The sequence below is a fragment of the Bufo gargarizans genome, chromosome 10 (assembly GCF_014858855.1).
Source record: "Bufo gargarizans isolate SCDJY-AF-19 chromosome 10, ASM1485885v1, whole genome shotgun sequence".
Taxonomy (NCBI): domain Eukaryota; kingdom Metazoa; phylum Chordata; class Amphibia; order Anura; family Bufonidae; genus Bufo; species Bufo gargarizans.
In genome coordinates this window covers 56,171,934-56,191,360 of record NC_058089.1, presented here as the reverse complement: position 1 = coordinate 56,191,360, position 19,427 = coordinate 56,171,934, and the positions used below count along the sequence as shown (strand labels likewise).

The window sequence follows — 19,427 nt, the reverse complement described above, 5'->3', positions numbered from 1 at the left end:
TTTTTAGTGGTCATACAACTGGATCCGTTCATAACGGATGCAGCCGATTGTATTATCAGAATGGAAGCGTTTTTTTTGCCGATCCATGACGAATCCAGGAAAAATGCTGGTGTGAAAGTAGCCTTACTTGAGGTCTGCTGCTTTCCTTTAACGCAAAAAAATTGATGTGGATTTAATTCTATACTGCTCTTCACTGGAATTAGACTACACCGGACTCCAGACTTAAGATGGAAGACAGTGCTGGAGAAAGGGATGAAATGATTTGATTTTAGGTTACTGCAGGACTTGTCTGATAATTTTAATTATCTCGGACAACCCCTTTACCACTAGGAGAGTGTGAGAGGAGGAACGTGCAGAAACCAAGGGCTGTTGCGTGACTTTAAGTAGAGATGAACTGTCTACCTCAAGGCAACTCCTGTTTATTCAGCCTGCTAAACCAACTAACAGAGAAGAGCAATTCACCCAGCATCCGCTTTTTCCTCACTTTGGCAATTTTCCAGGAAACAGGATACAACTGGCCGAGTATGCGAAAGGTTTTTCTAACATGCCTGCCAAATATTCGTGGGCCGTTGACGGACTTACTGCTTATAAGGGTCAAGAACCTCATAATTAGAGGCGGGGAGGGGATGTGCACTATTAGCACTAGACACAAGCTCTTTGGATGATATAAATAATGCCTTCAGGATTGAGGAAACGGAAGATGAGACATTTCTTAGCCTCCGGGCAGCAGTTTTCGTTTTCTGTGACATACTAAAACCTTTAACATCAAGGCATCACCTGGAAGCGCATATCCGTGGCATATGGAGTAGCTCATGGATAATGCCCAATTTGGGGACAATTATACACATGGTCTGATTTTACAAGAACATTCATGAACGTGAACACTTAAAAGCTGAATAAGATCTACAGAAGAATAAAATAATGATAAATACCAACACTAATTTTCAGATCAAGACTAGAGTCTGGAGACAAGTGACGACGTGCTACAAAATTGTCAAAAAACTACAGTATGGAACGTCATGTCTAAATGTTGCAGCATCATTGGACAAAAATGGATTATACAGGCATATGTAAAGACATCATAGGATCACCCCCTCATCAGACAGAGTAACCGGGAATATGTAATTTGCTATATGCCGAGATACCAAGCAAAAATTGTAACAGTTTGAAGTGCCATCATGTAGAGAAACAAATTGTGGCCAAAAGTCAGGAGAATGTGGTGACCAAGTTTACTAGCTAGGAAATTCTCCTGGTGGAGTAAGAGAAAAACCATCAAATGCTAAGATCTCCTTTGGCCTAGTCCCAAAAACACTTTACAGGGTCTGCCTTATGGGAAGTTGAACATGCGGACTGATCTGCAAGCAGCAAGTTATCGAGTTGAAGGGAAGAGCAGAATATGTAGTTTCATGGGAAAACATTCATTATAACTTGGAATTTGTTGGATTCGATCTTCGCTCATTCTGAGCTTTGGAGTCCAGTGGGAGGTCCTAATCGGTATGACTGTGCTAATACCGATAAACTCTTTAGATAATGGCCAAATCTAGATTCCCCTCAGTAGGATGAGGGGAATAGAGAATGGAGAGAAAGAGGTGCAAAATAGGGTAGTATGTATATACAGGTAAAAGAGATTAAGTGAGGATTATGAAAGCTCACCTTTTGGGGTTGGGCTACTATAGGCACAACCTTATTGAAAGCTTATAGCAATGGGACCTTCGTACCGGGACTGCAGCCGCGGACTTCGTGTTCTCTCGGGTGGGATGTCCAGTCCCCCAAAAGGAAAAATTGCAGTAGGTAAGGAAAGTTCTGCTTCGGCGCGAATCCACAATGAAATCAGTCTCAATGGAATAGGTTCTTCTTATTTATTGGAAACTGAATTAGACACCCACTGGACTCCTAAGCTCAGACCAAGCAAAGATTTAGATCAATGAATGTCAGCGGGGAGGAGATACACTCCCCACCAGGCATATAGCATGATAGTTGCCTAACAGCTCTCGCAAAGCAACCTTGTTGTTGGTTAAGGGCGTTTTAGGGAAGTTTGATATTGATGGCCTATCACCAGGATAGGTCATCAGTACATGACCGGAGGGGCTCTGACTCCTCACAAGAGAAGTGCTGTAAATCGTATAATGGATGTCTTTGGTATTGCAGCTCAGGCAACTTCACTTGAATAAGACTAAATGGAACTAAGCTATGAGACCGATTGGTAGGAGTCAACTCCCGACACCACCGCTGCTTGAAGAGGCACTGTGGACTTTTCACCGCATACCAAGAACAGTGCTGTACATTGCGTGGCGGCAGTGCCCATTCACTTCAATAGGACTGAGCTGTGACCGATGAACGTGATGTCACTGGCCTAGGAAGAGGCCGCAGTGCTCACCAGAATGCAGTGGCCTCTGTAAACAACTGATCAGTGAGTGGTGTCTGGAGTCGAACCCCCACCGATCAGATACTGGTGACCAATCCTGATGATAGGTCATCAATTCTGAACTCCCAGAAGACCCCTTTATTGTTGCTGGGAGCAGCATTAACTAATCATGCTGGCAGTATACACAGGTATATGGCCAATCATCATTACTCCTACTTTGAAGACAATTTTGAAGCTAGTGGGCAGTGTTCTTCTTAACCCACCACTTTATATAAATGTATTTTTATTTCTCCAACACATCTAAAATAAATAAAAAAGCAACTTTGCAAATAGCTTTAAATACAAAATGGTTTTGTTTTATGTTTACAGCACCTCAACAGAGCTATGTGTATCCATAGTAACAGACTACAAACAAACCCTGTGGAGTCTGGTTCTGTCATTATCGTTGTCTCCAACTTCGAGTAATCTACCAAATGTAAATCTTTCTGACATACGAGACATAGGAAAGAGTAACAAGGCCACAATCAGACTGCCGTACTATTGGATACCAGAGAGACACAGATCTGCAGAGGAGCTATAGACAAAATATAATTTTTCATTCCAACCATTTCTGTTGCAGTGGAGAAATCGACTGGTTGTGAACGTGGATATATCCTTTACGTTAAAAATAATTAGTAACCCAAAACTCCTCTTTTCATATCTAGGAGGCTCACTGCATGTACTACTCAGCGTGGAAACTGTAACCCAGCTGTAATAAAACACTTAAGCATCGATATAATTTTGCAGCTACCCGGCTGAGTAATTTGCTGAACTATGAATGGGGATTAGCAAAACTGTGGCCGTGGTTTTAGGTTTCGGGAAGAAATATCTAACACCATTTTTTGGCTGCTGAAGTTACAGCAGGAGAGTAAGGGTCCGGTAGAAAGGATCCAGCATTTTTAAAATGGATAAAGCAAAACACACAAACAAAAACACAGTATTAACAGTAATATCCATCTATCTATGGAGGGCCCTTGCACTACTAATGTACCACTCACAGCAGAGAACACATCGAGCCATAGATTGTCTTTCAATAAGATTGACTGTTACAATAGGAGGTTCACACTGAGTTTTTGGAGGCAGTTTTAAAGGAGTTTTCCCCATCTTCGACATTGGGGATGTTAACGATATGCCCCTAATGTCCGATAGGTGCGAGTGCCCAACTCTGGGACCCCAACCTATCCTTAGAACGAAGTCTGCAAAGTTCAGGAGGGCACAGTGCACATGCATGATCGCCGTCCATTCATTTCTATGGGACTGATGAATAATTTTCGGAAGTCCCACTGAAATGCAGCCACCGCTCCATTCACTTCTATGGGGCTGATGTAGACAGCCGAGCCAGTGCGCAGCTATTTTCAGCATTCCCGTAGAAATAAATGGAGGGTGGTCGCACATGCGGTGCTCACTCTGGCACTTTGCAGGCTCTGTTCTAAGCATGGGTGCACGTTTAAGACATTGGGGGCATATACTAATGATATGCCCACAGTGTGCAGGATGGGACAACCCCTTTAAGATAGATTTTTTTTTGCAGGTTTCTCATCCAAAACCAGAAGTGGATTTGAAAGGAACTGAAAACAAAGGAATGTCATACTTCATGATGGACACAGTTCTGGCTTTGCCTTAAAAAAACATGCAAGAAATTTGGCACAGTTTACGTGTGCCATTTATACCAACTCTTAACTGCGTGTAAGCAAGACACCAACTGGTAAACCCAACCAATGTCCTCATATGTAGAACAGACCAGCATGGTGGCTCAGTGTTTTTTGTTTGTTTTTTTGCCATTTTAGCACCATGTCCTTGCTGCACTGGGATCATAGGTTCATGTCCTCTGTGGGTTTGTATGCTCTTTGCGGCTGCATGGGTTCTATGCAAAACCAGTAGGTAAAAGGGTTCTCCTGGTTCTTACTGAAAAGTTACGCCAGCATCGAGCTGCCAATTCCACCAGCTCTTCTGTGCTCACGTGACCACCTGGATTGGCTGTGGGCTCTTTTGCCATGGTCCCGACTGGATGTGTTCCTGAGCTTTCCTGTTCAAAATGTACATACAGCTGAACAGGAAGACACAGCAGCACATCTGGTTGAGACCTCAGAGGAAGAGTTTGTGGTCAGTATAGGCAATCACTTGAGAGCAACTGAATTGAAAGATTCAGAAGGACATCCAGTTGGGACCTCAGTGGAAGACTCCACAGCCAGTCCAGGCAGTGACATGAACAATACAGAGATCATGGAAGTGGTAGCACAAGGGGCAGGTAAATACTGCTGAAACAATCTGGCTACCACAGGTTAGAAGACAGAGGAATTTTAGTGAAAACCTAAGGAACCTATTTAAGTTGGCTTCCTATGGAAAAAAATAAAAATTAGGGAAAGGGATCGCTGTGATATTTTTTTTAATTTGCAAGGGTAATGTTAAAGCTACAGTTTTAATGTTATAGGAAAAATGACACCAACAAAAGCAACGCAGAACCTGTTCTCCATGTGGTAATCCCTTTTAAGAAGCCGCACCTTGTTTTGTGCTCCAAGATGGAAAGCATTAGGAGAAGATGACATGTAGGCACCTGGCTGGTAAGGAGTGAAGATCAGTTTAGTGTTCAGGAAAAACACAAGTTGAAGGTGTAAAGCGTAGGAGCATGTAATAAGTACACACTTGTACTTATGTTGGGCAGAAATTTCTGTGCACATATTGCGAGACTGAAGGCAACCCCGTGTATTTTTCTTCCTGAAGGCAAATATTGCTGGCACCATCGTAACACCTCCTAGAGCGAGAGAATCTGACCTGACTTCTGTGTCAGAGTGTGGAAATGCTGAGACTACAGATCAGGACTTGCGAAATATCTACATTTTCTGAATTTGTTTCAGGGCCACAAATTCTACCAATTCTCAGTGCATTCTGGATCCCAAAGAGGGAGTGTAATTCTCCATGTAGGACACATGGTTGCATAGTCAACAAGCATGAAGAGCTTCTGGGGTCTCTGCCTCATAGTGGATAGGAGATCAAGATGGCTGGGGATACTTAAAGTAAATCCTGTTAAGGTTGCAAAGTGGCCACGCTGTGGTCGAGTACTGTATGGCCATACAAGCAGAAGCAAGCTCTAATTAAACTAATCAGAAGCACACTGTAATCAGTCTGCATTGTCCGTGGCAGTGCGCCTATTAACAATGCAAGCCGACTAAGTAGTGCAGTCCTAATGAGTTTAATCAGTGTCTGCATGATACTCTACAACAGCAACATGACTGGTGAATGTAACGATGTTTCATTCTGGAGAAAACCTACTTTTCATCCATATGCAGAAGAGCAGCTAAGTGCACTGAGGACATGCCCAAGCCACTCTGTGCACCCATGCTCCTCCTGTAGCCCCACCTTGATTGACAGGATCCAATTCCTGCATAGTCATACTACATAGCCTGATCAATCGGGGGGAGGGGGTGCCACAGATTTCATTAGGGTCCGCCCGCAGTGCACTTTACTGCTCATTTGCATACGGATTATATGCACTCTCCAGAACTAAGCAAAAAAAAATATAAAAAAAAACACTAAAGCAAAAGGTATCTTGGTGCCTGGGAATTTACTGGAGAGAGACTCCCTTTACAGCCTCATGCAAACGACCATATCCGTACTGTGGTCTGCAAAATATCACTTGAAGGGACTGTATTGCAGACAAGAATACATGTTCTATAATTTGCAGAACGGACAAACAGCTATGGGGGGGTTTGTGCACCCATAGAAATGAATAGGACAATGTGCAATCCTCAATAAAATAAGGATCGGACATGAATCCAAAAATACAGTTGTGTGCGTGAGACCTAACACTTCTAGAAGAGCGCCACCTAGTGACTAAAAACAGAAGAAAAAAAATGCAAGCGTCTATGTGATTATAGATAAATAGCCAGCTGTCAGGTGAATATTTTTTTACAGTTTAGTCGCCATAGCTGTTGAAGGTGGAATTTATAGACGTCCAACAAGTTCAATTAAACCAAGAATTTGTGACGTCAAAAAAATAAATAAAAAAACGTTACCTAGCAATAGAGGCGGAAACATGATAATGGGTACGAGAGGGAAACTTGACCTGAATTAACCCGATATGGCAATGACTCATAGGGCACAACAAGTGTGAAAGGTATAATTAATGAATCAAGTAAGAAATATCTCCTTCAGATCACTTAAGCCACTTTATATACAGAGCAAGAGATTACTTGAGATGAGTGAGGTTTGTGTCCATGTTTAGAACGGACAGCATCCAGACTAAACCATAAAAGATGGCCTGCATGGACCATCGGCAGGGGTGGACTGGAAACTGAAAGTGGCCCCGTGTTGTAGGCTAGTCGAAACTGACAGAAGGCGGGGACACCAGAAGTAGGTGGGTCCAGCAATACCGCAGTGCAGAACAAAATAACGCCTGAGCATGGAATACTGTAGCCCGCACCACAGTATGAAACTGTATCATCCAGAGGCTGAGCATATCAATAAAGTGGAGTTCAAGAGGGCACCTGCGGCCGCTGGACAGGTGCCTAAGTGCTTGATGCTCCTACATTAAATTAATGCCGAGGTCATCAGATCTTTATGGACCTGGCTGGTACCATGAGGAGGGCTTGGGTGGCCCCCCCTTTGCATTGGCCCACCAGGAAATTTCCCTATAGGGTCTATGGCCAGTCCGCTCACGATCATTGGTATGTGCCATGAAAATCACAGCATGCGAGTCTGTGGGCAGAACTGGATTGCACATGAATTTAGTAGTGTGTGGTCCATTGAAAAATAAGTCATCCAGAACATGGACAAGTTTCCACTTGTTTGTCCAAAAGAGGCCTAAAGGCTGCCTAGATGCCGATTAACTAGCTAATGTTGCAAAGGGAGTTGCTGTCGCTAGTCATTTCCGCTAAAGATGCCACTATGGGTGGAAAGAGGTACTGCATTCGCCATTCAACTCAAATGAGTGGGTATGGTCCACCAGAGAAAGAGCTCCTTGTTGGCAACTCATTTTTGGCTAATGGAGAGGGAAGTTTAGAGTCGTACCTCCATACAGGGCTGAGCGAATACGTTCAGTTACAGAGATGGCAGATCCGATTGCAAATTAATTCTGCAGAACTTTAAAAAATCAGAACTGCGGTGGGGAGGATAAAAAATAAATAAAAAAAATCCCTAAAAAAAGGCTTGACGTTTCGCTAGAGATGAGCATCAAGTAGTCCTAGGCATCAGAATATCTGACAACTAAAGGACCGGAAGATGCCGGATTGTTGGACAGTTCCTGAAGATAAAAGAAGGTACTCTGTGCCGAATCAATAACCTGCCAAGAGTCCATTAAATGACTGCATGTTGCAATCTAAAAAGCTTTTAACGTGTCTCTATTGTCTGCCCAAGAGACTCATCTGGAAGCAATTTAGGGATGTCTGTAAGGCAGCATCAGCCAAAACAGACACTAGGACCACCGGGAGTTTTATGCTGCAGCGCAGGAGGCACGCGTAAAGCAATGAGTGGGACAGCGCAGGGAGGTGGCTTGTGGGTTATAAATTGTCAGCAGCCTTTACAAGCCAAATGACAGGGTGAGCCTTTAAAGGAGTATGCCAGGTGCGACAAGCGATTCCCATCAATAGGACAAATAACTATTAGATCAGTAGGGGTCCTACAGCTGGGACCCCCCAATCACGAGAAGGGAAACTCTGTATCCATCGGGATCTCCCCAAAATGAACAAAGCAGTATGTCAGGCCGTTCCATTCATATCGATGGGAGTTCTGGAAATAGCAAAGCCCTGTACTCTGCTGTCTCTGAATCTGCTGCTCCATTCATTGCAGGGGGCCTATGGGTATGGGGTCTCTGTTCTTGAAATCTGTGGGTGTCCCAGTGGCAGGAACGCCACCAACATGTGAATAGGAGGCAATGTGTCAACTATAATACCCCTTTAAGTGAATCTCCTCCTTCATTCCTAGCAGGTGCAGTGTCTGCACAGACCATGAAGTGAAGAACTGAAGTTTGATCTTTTCCCCAGGCTCTGAACTTGTACAGTAAGTACAGTAATCCCACGGTGTTATAATGGCTCAGCTAAAATAACCAAAAGAACAGAATTGGGAATGGTAGTACATCCATTGGCAATTTCATCAGACCATGCTTTCTTGCCATCTAAACTACAGAAACCATAAGAGAACCTTGACTGATCCCATTATAGAACTTAGTCTCTCGGGCACCACTGGCTCTGAGATACATGGAAGGAGGGGAGCACACTAAATAAAAAGGCTTCAGAAATTCCAAGTGCAAACCAGGCCTTAAAGGGTTCATAGGTGTGGACAATATCAACTTGTTAGGTTTCTTGACAATAAGCCAACTACAGAGTGGTTTGCTTCTTTAGCAACCAGCTGTGATTTCTGGGGAAGCCTAGCAGTAAGGCCTCTTTCACACGGACGTTGCAGGAAAAGGTGCGGGTGCGTTGCGGGAACATGCATGATTTTTCCACGCGAGTGCAAAACATTGTAATGCGTTTTGCACGCGCGTGAGAAAAATCTGCATGTTTGGTACCCAAACTTCTTCACAGAAGTGATCTGTAGATTGTATCATTTCCCTTATAACATGGTAATAAAGGGAAAATAATAGCATTCTGAATACAGAATGCTATGTACAATAGTGCTGGAGGGGTTAAAAAAATAAGCCCGGCTTCTCTTCTGTGCACAGGAAAAGGACCTGTGGTGATGTCACTCCGGTTATTACTATTATTATTATTACTATTCCCCTCCAGCACTATTGTACTATGCATTCTGTATTCAGAATGCTATTATTTTCCCTTATAACCATGTTATAAGGGAAAATAATAAAGATCGGGTCCCCATCCCGATAGTCTCCTAGCAACCTTACGTGAAAAATCGCACCGCATCCGCACTTGCGATTTTCACGCAGCCCCATTCATTTCTATGGGGCCTGCGTTGCGTGAAAAACGCACAAAATAGAGCTTGCTGCAATTTCCACGCAACGCACAAGTGATGTGTGAAAATCACTGCTCATGTGAACAGCCCCATAGAAATGAATGGGTCCCGATTCAGTGCGGGTGCAATGCGTTCAACTCACGCATTGCACCCACGCGGAAAACTCGCCTGTGTGAAAGGGGCCTAAGTGTTTAACTTCCCTGAAAACACGAAAAAAGCCACACTACAAAAATGTAAATGTATTGAATTCCATATAATAAAAAGTATAATAATACAATCTCCTTTTATTATATGGAATTCAATACATTTACATTTTTGTAGTGTGGCTTTTTGGGTGTTTTCTGTTTACATGGTTTAGAATCATTGGTGTTTTGTGGAAGTATTGATGTTTAATTTCCCTACAGCGCCACCACAGGAGAAACTAAGCATTACATAGTGGCCATTGGAATCAATTGTTTGTGTCCTCCAGAACCTCCTTGTTACCACTCTACATTCTGGCCAAAGGAGAAGGCTCCTAAACAAAAAGGACTCTTTCTTCCCCCCCCCCCTCCCCCTCTTTCTATTAACTTAAAATTCACTAATCGAAAGGGGTTTATGAAAATGGGCTCTCTAAACTAGAAAACCCCTATAATGTAAGAAACTATTTTTTTCCCCTTTTCTTCCCTTCAACTACTCTGCGTGCTCAGAGGTCTGTTCCGCTAATAGATGCTAATTACAAATTCCACCCTCGTCACACCCTTTGTTACGCATGAAAGTGGATTTCTCACAACTCGTTGTGTGATATTTCCAAATGCTAGAACTAGGTCACACCAGTCCAGCTTCAATGAACACCGTCTATGGCAGAGACCGCCCCTGCCCTTGAAAGGATAGGAAAACAAGAGTCAAATTTTGTGCGGCACGGACTATAACGTGCTTCTTTATGCTTTGTGTACATATTGAATAAGCTATTTTTCATCTGATTTTGACAGAACGAAGCAACATACTCATCGTACGAACAGAACGACAGGACGGGCTAATTGGAATCAGTTGGAAAAGCAGTCTTGCGGACCCTTACATATACACAGCTTGCGGTTTAGAAAGCTCCCACCCACTTAGATAGTGTAAACACTAATTAGTTTGACTTTACGCCATTTTGAACACACGTGTACAAATATGGAACAGTCATGATTGGCACAATATCGAAAGCGTTATGGCTCAGTACATCTGTTTGCCGATACATAGAAATCTTATTACCCACTCAGACAATGAAATGATACACAGTCATTGTTATAATGTGGAGATCCAAGGTGGTCTACAAAATAGTGGAGCAAGCAGTTACTGGATCGTGTTGTTCGAGCCAAAATACTGGGGTTTACAGATCAAAGTTGGCCATGATGACAATGGCAACAGGTTTGAAGGTGTTGTCCAGGATTTTAATGGCCTATCCTCAGGACAGGTCATTAATATCTGATTGGCTGGGGTGCAGGGAGTCGGACCCCCACCAATCAGCTGTAAAAGCAGCATCCTCAAAGTGGTTACATTGCATAGCGGCTGTGCTTGGTATTGCCATGTGATGAACATGGCGTCACTGGAAGAGGGTAAAGCACTTACATGATAGCTTTTGATGGCACTGGGGGGAGCCAGTGGCACAGAGGACTGGTGGCACTGGGGGGAGCCGATCACAGAGGACTGGTGGCACTGGGGGGGAGGCTGATGAGTTTTTAGAAAAAGGAAAATGTTCTTTTCATTTTTTGTTTTTTCTTATTAGAGTACTCGATTAATCGTTGGATTAAACGATAGAATACTTGATTACTAAAATAACCGATAGCTGCAGCCCTAGTTGTCTGAATATATGGCAAAATTCCAGATGGGCAAACACAAACCCAGAAAGACTACTGTTTTTCAGATTCCTTCTCATTTTTACAAACTACGGGGAAGATTTATCAAACTGGTATAAAATACAACTGGCTAAGTTGCCCATAGCAACTAAACAGATTCCAACTCCAAAGGAGGTGTATAAAATTAAAGATGGAATCTGACTGGTCGCTATGGGCAACTAAGCCAGTTCTACTTTACACCAGTTTGATAAATGGCACCTGGTTTTTCTAGTTGAGAAGATCAGGGCACCACACTTGGACATAGGGGAGGGCGGTATAGACGATATGCAATATAAATTTAGCCAACGATGGAGATTTCGTTTATATCGCGGTAGAACATGGCATGCGCCGCTTTCGGCACACACCATGTTCTCCTGAGCCGGCACAGTGGAGAAGGAGAGAGTAGTCGTCGTCGTCCCCCCCCCCTGTCCCCCCCACTGTGTGCGGGTGCCGCTGACCACCAATGATAACTGAGGAGGAGGGACTGTGGCCACTGCGCCAACAATGAATATAGTTATAATATGGCTGAATACAAACGTAGCCTGCATGTGCCGGCCAAATCCCATACCTGCCCTCTACTACTGCGCGATGTGATCTGCCGCAAATAACCCCTCAGGTGCTGAGGGTAGGGTGGATAAAAAAAATTAATAAAAATAATTTATTTAAATCTGATTATTTTTTTTTATATAAAATGCTTTTTGGAGGAAAATATTACCATCCAAAGGTTATTCCATCATGAAATAAAAATGTGTTTTTTAATCATGTAGAATAGGACTGTATAAGTTAAATTTTTTGGGTAAATAAATTCCATTAATCCATTCACAATCAGTGATGGTCAGTTCGCATTGTTCGCCGCGAACACATGCGGGCTGCCATCTTTTTTCACAAGTCTGGCGATCCACAGGTAAGCCCTTACCTCTGTCTGTAGGAAATCAAATGCGGTCACCGGGAGCAGGCAGTTCCGAGAAGAGCCACCGGGGGCCTTCATCGGGCTGTTATCGGAACCGCCTGCTCCCGGTGACGGCATTTGATTTCCGACCGGCTCGCGCACAGGCACAGGTAAGGGCTTACCTGTGCATCACCGGACTTGTAAAAAAAAAAGATGGCAGCCCGCATGTGTTCACGGGCGAACAATACGAACTGGCCATCACTGTTCACAAGGTCATGCTCATCCAGAGGTTTTTGTAAGATTATTGGGCAGTTTCTCTGCCTACAAGATATTATCACAGATGCTTGGTTTACTTTTGCAGTTCTCAAAACTGAATTTGACTCAGCAGAGATCACATGCCTCTTCACAGCAAAAATGTTATAACATGAACAGAGTTGAGAAAAATACCTTAATCCTAACTTCTACAAACCTATGAATACAGAATCACCCTAATCTAACTAATATGAAAACAGTTGTTATTCTAAAAATCTTCATCTACTTGCATATTATAAGTTATACCAGCAAGAATTGGTCTTTATGTAGAAAACTAGGATTTAAATCAAGCTTTACTCACTAGTGATTGAAATCGTGATTTAAAATCAGTTTGATTCAAAATCAAATCCACCCTGGCTGAGGGGTTAACTGCAGCGGATCACGGCGCGCAGTAATAGAGGCCAGGTATGGGATATGGCCGGCACATGCAGGCTACGTTTGTATTCAGGCATATTACCTATATTCATTGGTGGCGCAGTGGCCACAGCTCCTCCCTTCTACTCCCCCTCTTCTAAGTAGTATATTAATTGCGGGCCCCCCTCCACACAATTAAATCATTGGTGGTAGTGGCCCCAGGGTGGCAGTTTCTGATCGGAGCCCCAGCAGTGTAATCGCAGGGCTCCAATCTGTTATCATGGCAGCCAGGACGCTGCTCAAGCCCTGGCTGCCATAGTCCGCTCCCTGCTGCTGTGTTTACTATGCAGAGGGCAGCAGGGAGAGTGTGAAGTCCTATTCACCCTCATAGAGCTCTATTAGGGTAAATATGACAAGGAGTCCAGCCCCTAAGGAGGCTAATAGTTAAATAAAAAAAGTTTAATCTCCCCCCCACCCCAATATAGACTATATCGCAATATATAAAATCGGACATGCTTAAAATTATATTGCACTATAGATTTTAGGCCATATCGCCCACGCCTACTTGGACACATGCAAGAGTTCCATCAGCCAGTTTAATAAATGATCCCATATATCAGTGTGCATACAGATCCATAATACAGTCCCAGTAGAGAGCATGCCATACTTGTAAAATATGGAGGATTTTCAATCCGAAATCTAAATTCATATATCATAATAAGACATATATACTTACAATTCTACAAGGTAAGGCAAGCCTTTGAATGCACCTTCTGGCAACTTTGTGATGTTGTTCATACTGATATCCCTGAAAATAAAAAAAATATTAGGAACTTGAACATTTTATTTGGAATTTCAAAAACAGAAGCACAATTAGAAATAGTCCACCTATTCTGCCACTTGTTTGTATTTTTTCTTGTGGCCTCTTTCCACGAGTCACTTAAAAAAAAGAATACTGATAATCTCATCCAAATAACATTAAAACCTAAACCATGCGAGAAACCAAACTAGGTAAAATTATCTATACAACTTCCAATTGCCAACAGCAACCATGACGGTGAAAATCGGAGTGCCTGCCTAACCCAACAGAACAGTCTGCTAATGTTATGGTGGTGGTTTGTAAGATTTGAAGGTCACCTGTCAGTAACATCAACCCCAGTAAACCAGGCATACTGCCTGGTAGGGTAGGTTCCACTGATTAAAATGATACCTTTCTTGTGAAAATAAGTTGCGGCATCCCCAAGAAAAAGCTACTTTCATTAATTCATTCTTTATGCTAAGGCGGGCTTGAGTGCTCAGAGCAGCATGGCCAGCACTGGAAAGCTAAGGAGCACCGAGCGGATAGGCCCCGCCTCTTGGTGCACTGATCCCTCATTTATATGAAGAATAAAAGTCTTTGTATCGCAGGAACCCTGCAACCGATTTTAACAAGAAAGGTATCATTTTAATCAACGGGATCAACTCTATAAAGTAGTTCGTCTGGTTTAATAGAGTTGATCCTGCTGAAAGTGCTCTTTAAAATCTGTCAGCTTCTTCTACACAAGTAGCAGCGGAGGCATAAGGGCTGCCGATACATCAAATTGACTGATACTCTTTTAAAGGTTCTTTACATGGGCCAATACAAACTGCATGGGAGTGAATGACGGTTAGAAAGATCACTTGCCCCTATACACTTTGCACAGTGTCAGCAGCACATCCCCTGTGAAGGTGTGCTGCTTGCATAAAAGAGCCGATTAAATGACATCAAAACAGTTAATTTGTCGGCTGATCTGTGGGATGTTCAGACAGTTTCTACAAATGTCCATTCCCGATAGTCACCCTGGTAATGGAGCCTTTAGACTTTGATAAAATCTGTGCTATGGCTCCTGATGCTGTGACAAGAATGATCGAAACGCCACCGGACAGACCGCACCGAACTGTAATGGGTTCCACTAGGATTTCGATGTTTCAACAGTTTTGACGGCAAGAACGCGGTTGCACGCTGTGCTACTCTAGATGTCACAAGTGAAGGCAACCTCCAACAGAAAGCACAGACATAGATCATTCCCATATGTTTACTAAAGGTGAATCTACGCTTTTAAGGCTTATTATCTTTTCTTTTTTAGATAGCATCTTTGAATGTTGCCAACACAAAAATTTTAAAATCTGTTTTTATTACATAGAGCACAAAATCTTGATGTCAGCAATCTGCAGACCATGAAAAACCCCATAAGAACAGGGTCAGCTGTGGACAAACATGTGTTCTGTATCTTAAATTAGTATCCAGTTATGATTTACAGTCCAAGTAAATATAGGGCTGCCACGTAGTGCCATGCAACCTAGATGTGGCGGCTGAAAAGTGCCAAGCTCGAACCTGCATAACAATTTCCAACAAAACATTTAGAGCCAGGGCCTGATTAATCATATTTTTCATACATAACCAGTCTACTGGGGTCTAACTGTTAAAGGGGGTTTCCAATTTTTTTATACTGATGACCTACCTCAGAATAGGTGATAAGTATCTAATCGGCAGGCGGGGGTTGGTATGGCGGTCTGCCATCTGGGACCCTCGCTAATCTTTTTTGGGAGCTTACACTAGGCCAGTGATGCAATGTTCATCGTCACATAGCCTAGCCGCAGCTCTATCCCATTCAAGTGCATGAGGCTGAGCTGCGATACCAAGCATATCCGGCGATTGGTGGGGGTTAAGAGTGGTCAGCCAATAGCAGGCCGTGACAGTAACTAGCCTCACTACACCCATGATGCTAGGGAGGCTCGTTCCTGTCACCGCCTGCTATTGGCTGCCCTTAATCCCCACCGTGCAACGGGGAGATGCAGCAGCGGCCGTGCAGGCATCAGAAGGATAACCCCAGCTGGCCAAACCTGTCAATTTAGGAAGCACTGCCTGACCATCTAACGCAGGCATCCTCAAACTGTGGCCCTCCAGCTGTTCTAAAACTACAACTCCCACAATGCCCTGCTGTAGGCTGATACCTGTAGGCTGTTCGGGCATACTGGGAGTTGTAGTTTTGCAACAGCTGGAGGGCTGCAGTTTGAGGACGCCTGATCCAACGTGTACATATTTTTTATATTTTCATTCAGAGCATTCACAATGCTGCTGGTTGCTACTGGGGTCAGTCAACACGCAGTCAGACACACCCCTATCATCTTAGCTGAGATTAGTTGATGCTTCTGGGACGGAGAGGTTTCTGGGTGTAAAATTTACATGTTCTGTACAAACACTGACCAGAGCAGCGGCGTGGGAATCGGTGAGGAATGCTTATTTTCAACCCATGCTGACCTTTTAAAAAATATCAACACCCTCCCACCCTGAATAACCTCTAAATAGAATTTACACTGAAAACCCAAAACAAAAACAAGCAAAAAATTCTGCCAGGAACACTAAGCCATAGACCGCACAACCCTAGAAACAATACAGAATAATGTCAGCGGACTATAAACAAAGTTACTGTTTGTGTTGGCCCCTCTCCCAAATTCAGAAGGCTCATCCTTGAACATCTTCACCAGCATCTGTCCTCGAGACGGTCCGAGACACAGAAATTCTACACATCTAATCAGAGTTGGTATGATCCAGAAGACACCATGGGGCAGATGAACTATTTCACACAAAATACTTTTTGTGCCTCAAGATTTTTAATATTTTTTAAAAGGGGAGGAGAATTTGTAAAAATGTGCCAGATTAATAGCATGTGCAGGGTTTTTTGGTGCAAATAATGGGGTGAAGTAAGCCCACCTTGAGCTGATGAAAGGAAGAGAGTTGTCTACCTTCTTCAGAGATATGTCGTGTGATACATTTGGCACATGTCACTGATATATTTGGGGCATCTTCTTACTACCTGGTCTAAATATTGAACAGCGTTAGTAAATGGGTCCCTATAGTCAAACTATAGCCAGAAAAGTAATAGTAAAGCAAGAGAATGACAGACACAAGACCTTGACAATGGCTCATGGCTTCCCCAATATACATTAGATTATGGCTAAGAAACACAATAAAAACCACATACAATTTAAGATGGTTGGAACCAGTAAAATATGGCATCATTTGGCTAATAGACTATCAGGGCCTGATAAATCCAGAAAACCCCTTTAATCTATGGGGACAAGTCATTGAGGCAGTGATCACTCATTCTCATACAGAGGAGATGATTAATGATTCACCTCCTCTGACTTACACAAAATTATCTAGAGCAAATGGTTAGTTCCTAATAATTGGCTGATCAGCCGGCATGTGTAAATGGGCCTCGAGGCCAGGTTTCACATGAGCGTACTAGGGCTGTATATATTTAGGGTAAGGGGCCATTCACACATCCGCATGAATGGGTAAGCATCCGTTCCTTTCAATGGGGCCACAAAATATGCGGACTGCACACCGTATGCTGTCCGCATCCGTAGTCTTGATCCGCGGACCCACAAAAAAAAAAAAAAAAAGATAGAGCATGTCCTATTCTTGTCCGCAGCCACCGACAACAATAGGCATTTCGATGATGGTGCCGGTCACGTGTGGTCCGCGAAATGCGGAACACACTCGGCCGGTGTTAGTGTTTTGCGGATCTGCAATTTGCAAACTGCAAAACACTTGCGGACCTGTGAATGGCCCCTAAGGGCTTATGCACAAGAACGTGTGCTGCCGTGCCCGTATATGCAAAAAGCAGGTCCGCGATACACGGGCACCGAGCCATTTGCACTCTGCATCACTGATGCGGACCCATTCACTTCAACAGGTCCGCAATCCGAAGGTCTGGTGCGGAATGGAGCACGGAACCCCATGGAAGCACTACAGAGTTCTATTTTTGGCCGGGCGGACGGATCACGGACTCATTCAAGTTGAATAGGTCTGGATCAGTCTTCTTGCCCGTGCATTGGGGACCGCAATGGAACGGCCGACCATCGGCCGTGTGCATGAGCCCTAAAGGACGGCATATGATCCAATTCTGAGAGATCTCGAAAGCCTTTTTCAAAAGCTTTCTTCTAACACTCTGCTAAAAAAATAAATAAATAAAGCATATGTCTCTCACAAAAACAAGCATTAAAAATCCAACACCAGCTATTCAGCCCTCAAGCATGTCCGCCGCTATCTTCATGGACAAAATGGTTTGTGAAGGACCTGTCCAACGAGAAGCCAAAAATAACCTTTCCATAGTATTAAGCAACATTATATAAAAAATGCACGAGAAATGCAAGAGAGTTGACAACAGTTCAGGAGCAATTACTGTGTAGCTTCCTCTACAAAAGGGGAAAAAAAATAAAAATGTAAAAAAAACACTCGGGAAAAGATAACTTATGAAAACAACACAACGCGTGGGCGAGCCAGCTAATGCTTTGCCACTTTTAAATTAGACGTGACGGTTTGGAAATGTCAAACTCTGCGCGGCAATAGCCTGAAGTAGCACAAGGAATACAGTCTTAAAATGGAAAATATGCAATACATTTGGCACTATTATTTTTGACTAAAAATATGTTTTACAAGACTGTAAAGACCGGATTATTTATTGCACTTGGGTCAGCAATTGTGTTTTGATGGTTTCCTGCACCCTGGCAACAGACTCACTTTCTCCATGTCTTTATTTAGGAAGGGGGGGGGGGGGCCATGATAATGTCCCCGGCTGGTCCAAAATAAGCCTTGGCTACGGGTCTTGAAAAGTAAACCTGCCATTGAATTTAGAAGTGCACGCTTCTCTTACACTAGAGATTATAAAATCTTAAATATAACAACGCACTGGACCGGTTTGAAATTTATTCTTGGTTGCGGCTTACTATTGCTGCAACGGTCAAACCTGGCAGGAACGTCACCAACACCAAAGCAAATGTTAAACTACAGTATTGTAATCTTTTCTACGGTCGCCGATCCTGCCGAAATCAAGACAAACTCTAACCAAAGGGAAAAATGGCATAAAATATAAAAAAATAAAATAAAGACCTGTTAAACTGCCCATCTTTCCTGAACCAGGCTCCCCGTTGGGTTATGATCACTTAGGTGCTGCGATGAGGTGGCCATATACACGCAACCACTGCAGCAAATACCTGGATTGAGAGGTTAGTGATAGGCTGGAGTTCTTGTGCGAGTTTGAATGGTCATCGCTATAGCCAAGAGAACCAAGTCCGGTGGAGAGTACTGATGTGAAGGGGGGCAGGTTGATGGACCACGACCAGTCTGATATTGATGTCCTTTCCTGAGGATTGGCCATTAATATCAAAATCCCAGACAAAACCTTTTAATGTAGTATTACATGGTGATAATTCAAAAGAATGAGTGACTGTAGTACATGGCCAGGCCAAGGCTGCCAGAGTGGGAGAAGTTCCTACATAGTTATCTCCATTGTGGATAACAGAAGCAGAGAACCTCAAGTAGGACCTCCGTAGGCCCTAACAGGACAGGAGTAGTGCTGATGAGATTATGATTCTAGGAGCATTTTAGAGGTGTTGCTATGGAAGTCTACGGAAAGGCACAGAGTTATGTGCCAGTTAGATAAGAAGAAGTTACACAGAAGCACATAATATTTTGGGATTACCTTTAGGGTACATTCAAATGACTGTATTTTTGGCTCCGCTCATTTCAATGGGGCCGCAAAAGATGCTGACAGCACACAATGTGCTGTCCGCATCCGTAGATCCGTTCTGCGGCCCCGCAAAAAAGATAGAGCATGTCCTATTCTTGTCCTAGGCATTTCAATCATAGGGCCGGCTACATTCATGTTTTGCGGATCTGCAA

The 19,427-nt window shown here is 43.4% G+C and overlaps 1 protein-coding gene across 1 annotated transcript in view; it reads right to left on the bottom strand.

Annotated features, from left to right (window-relative positions):
* Positions 1-19,427, bottom strand: part of LGR4 (leucine rich repeat containing G protein-coupled receptor 4) — a 90,589-nt gene that overhangs the window by 44,399 nt on the left and 26,763 nt on the right. Inside the window, exon 2 of the mRNA XM_044270327.1 lies at positions 13,455-13,526. Within this exon, the coding sequence (XP_044126262.1) occupies positions 13,455-13,526 (72 nt within the window). The remainder of the gene's footprint in view (positions 1-13,454; positions 13,527-19,427) is intronic.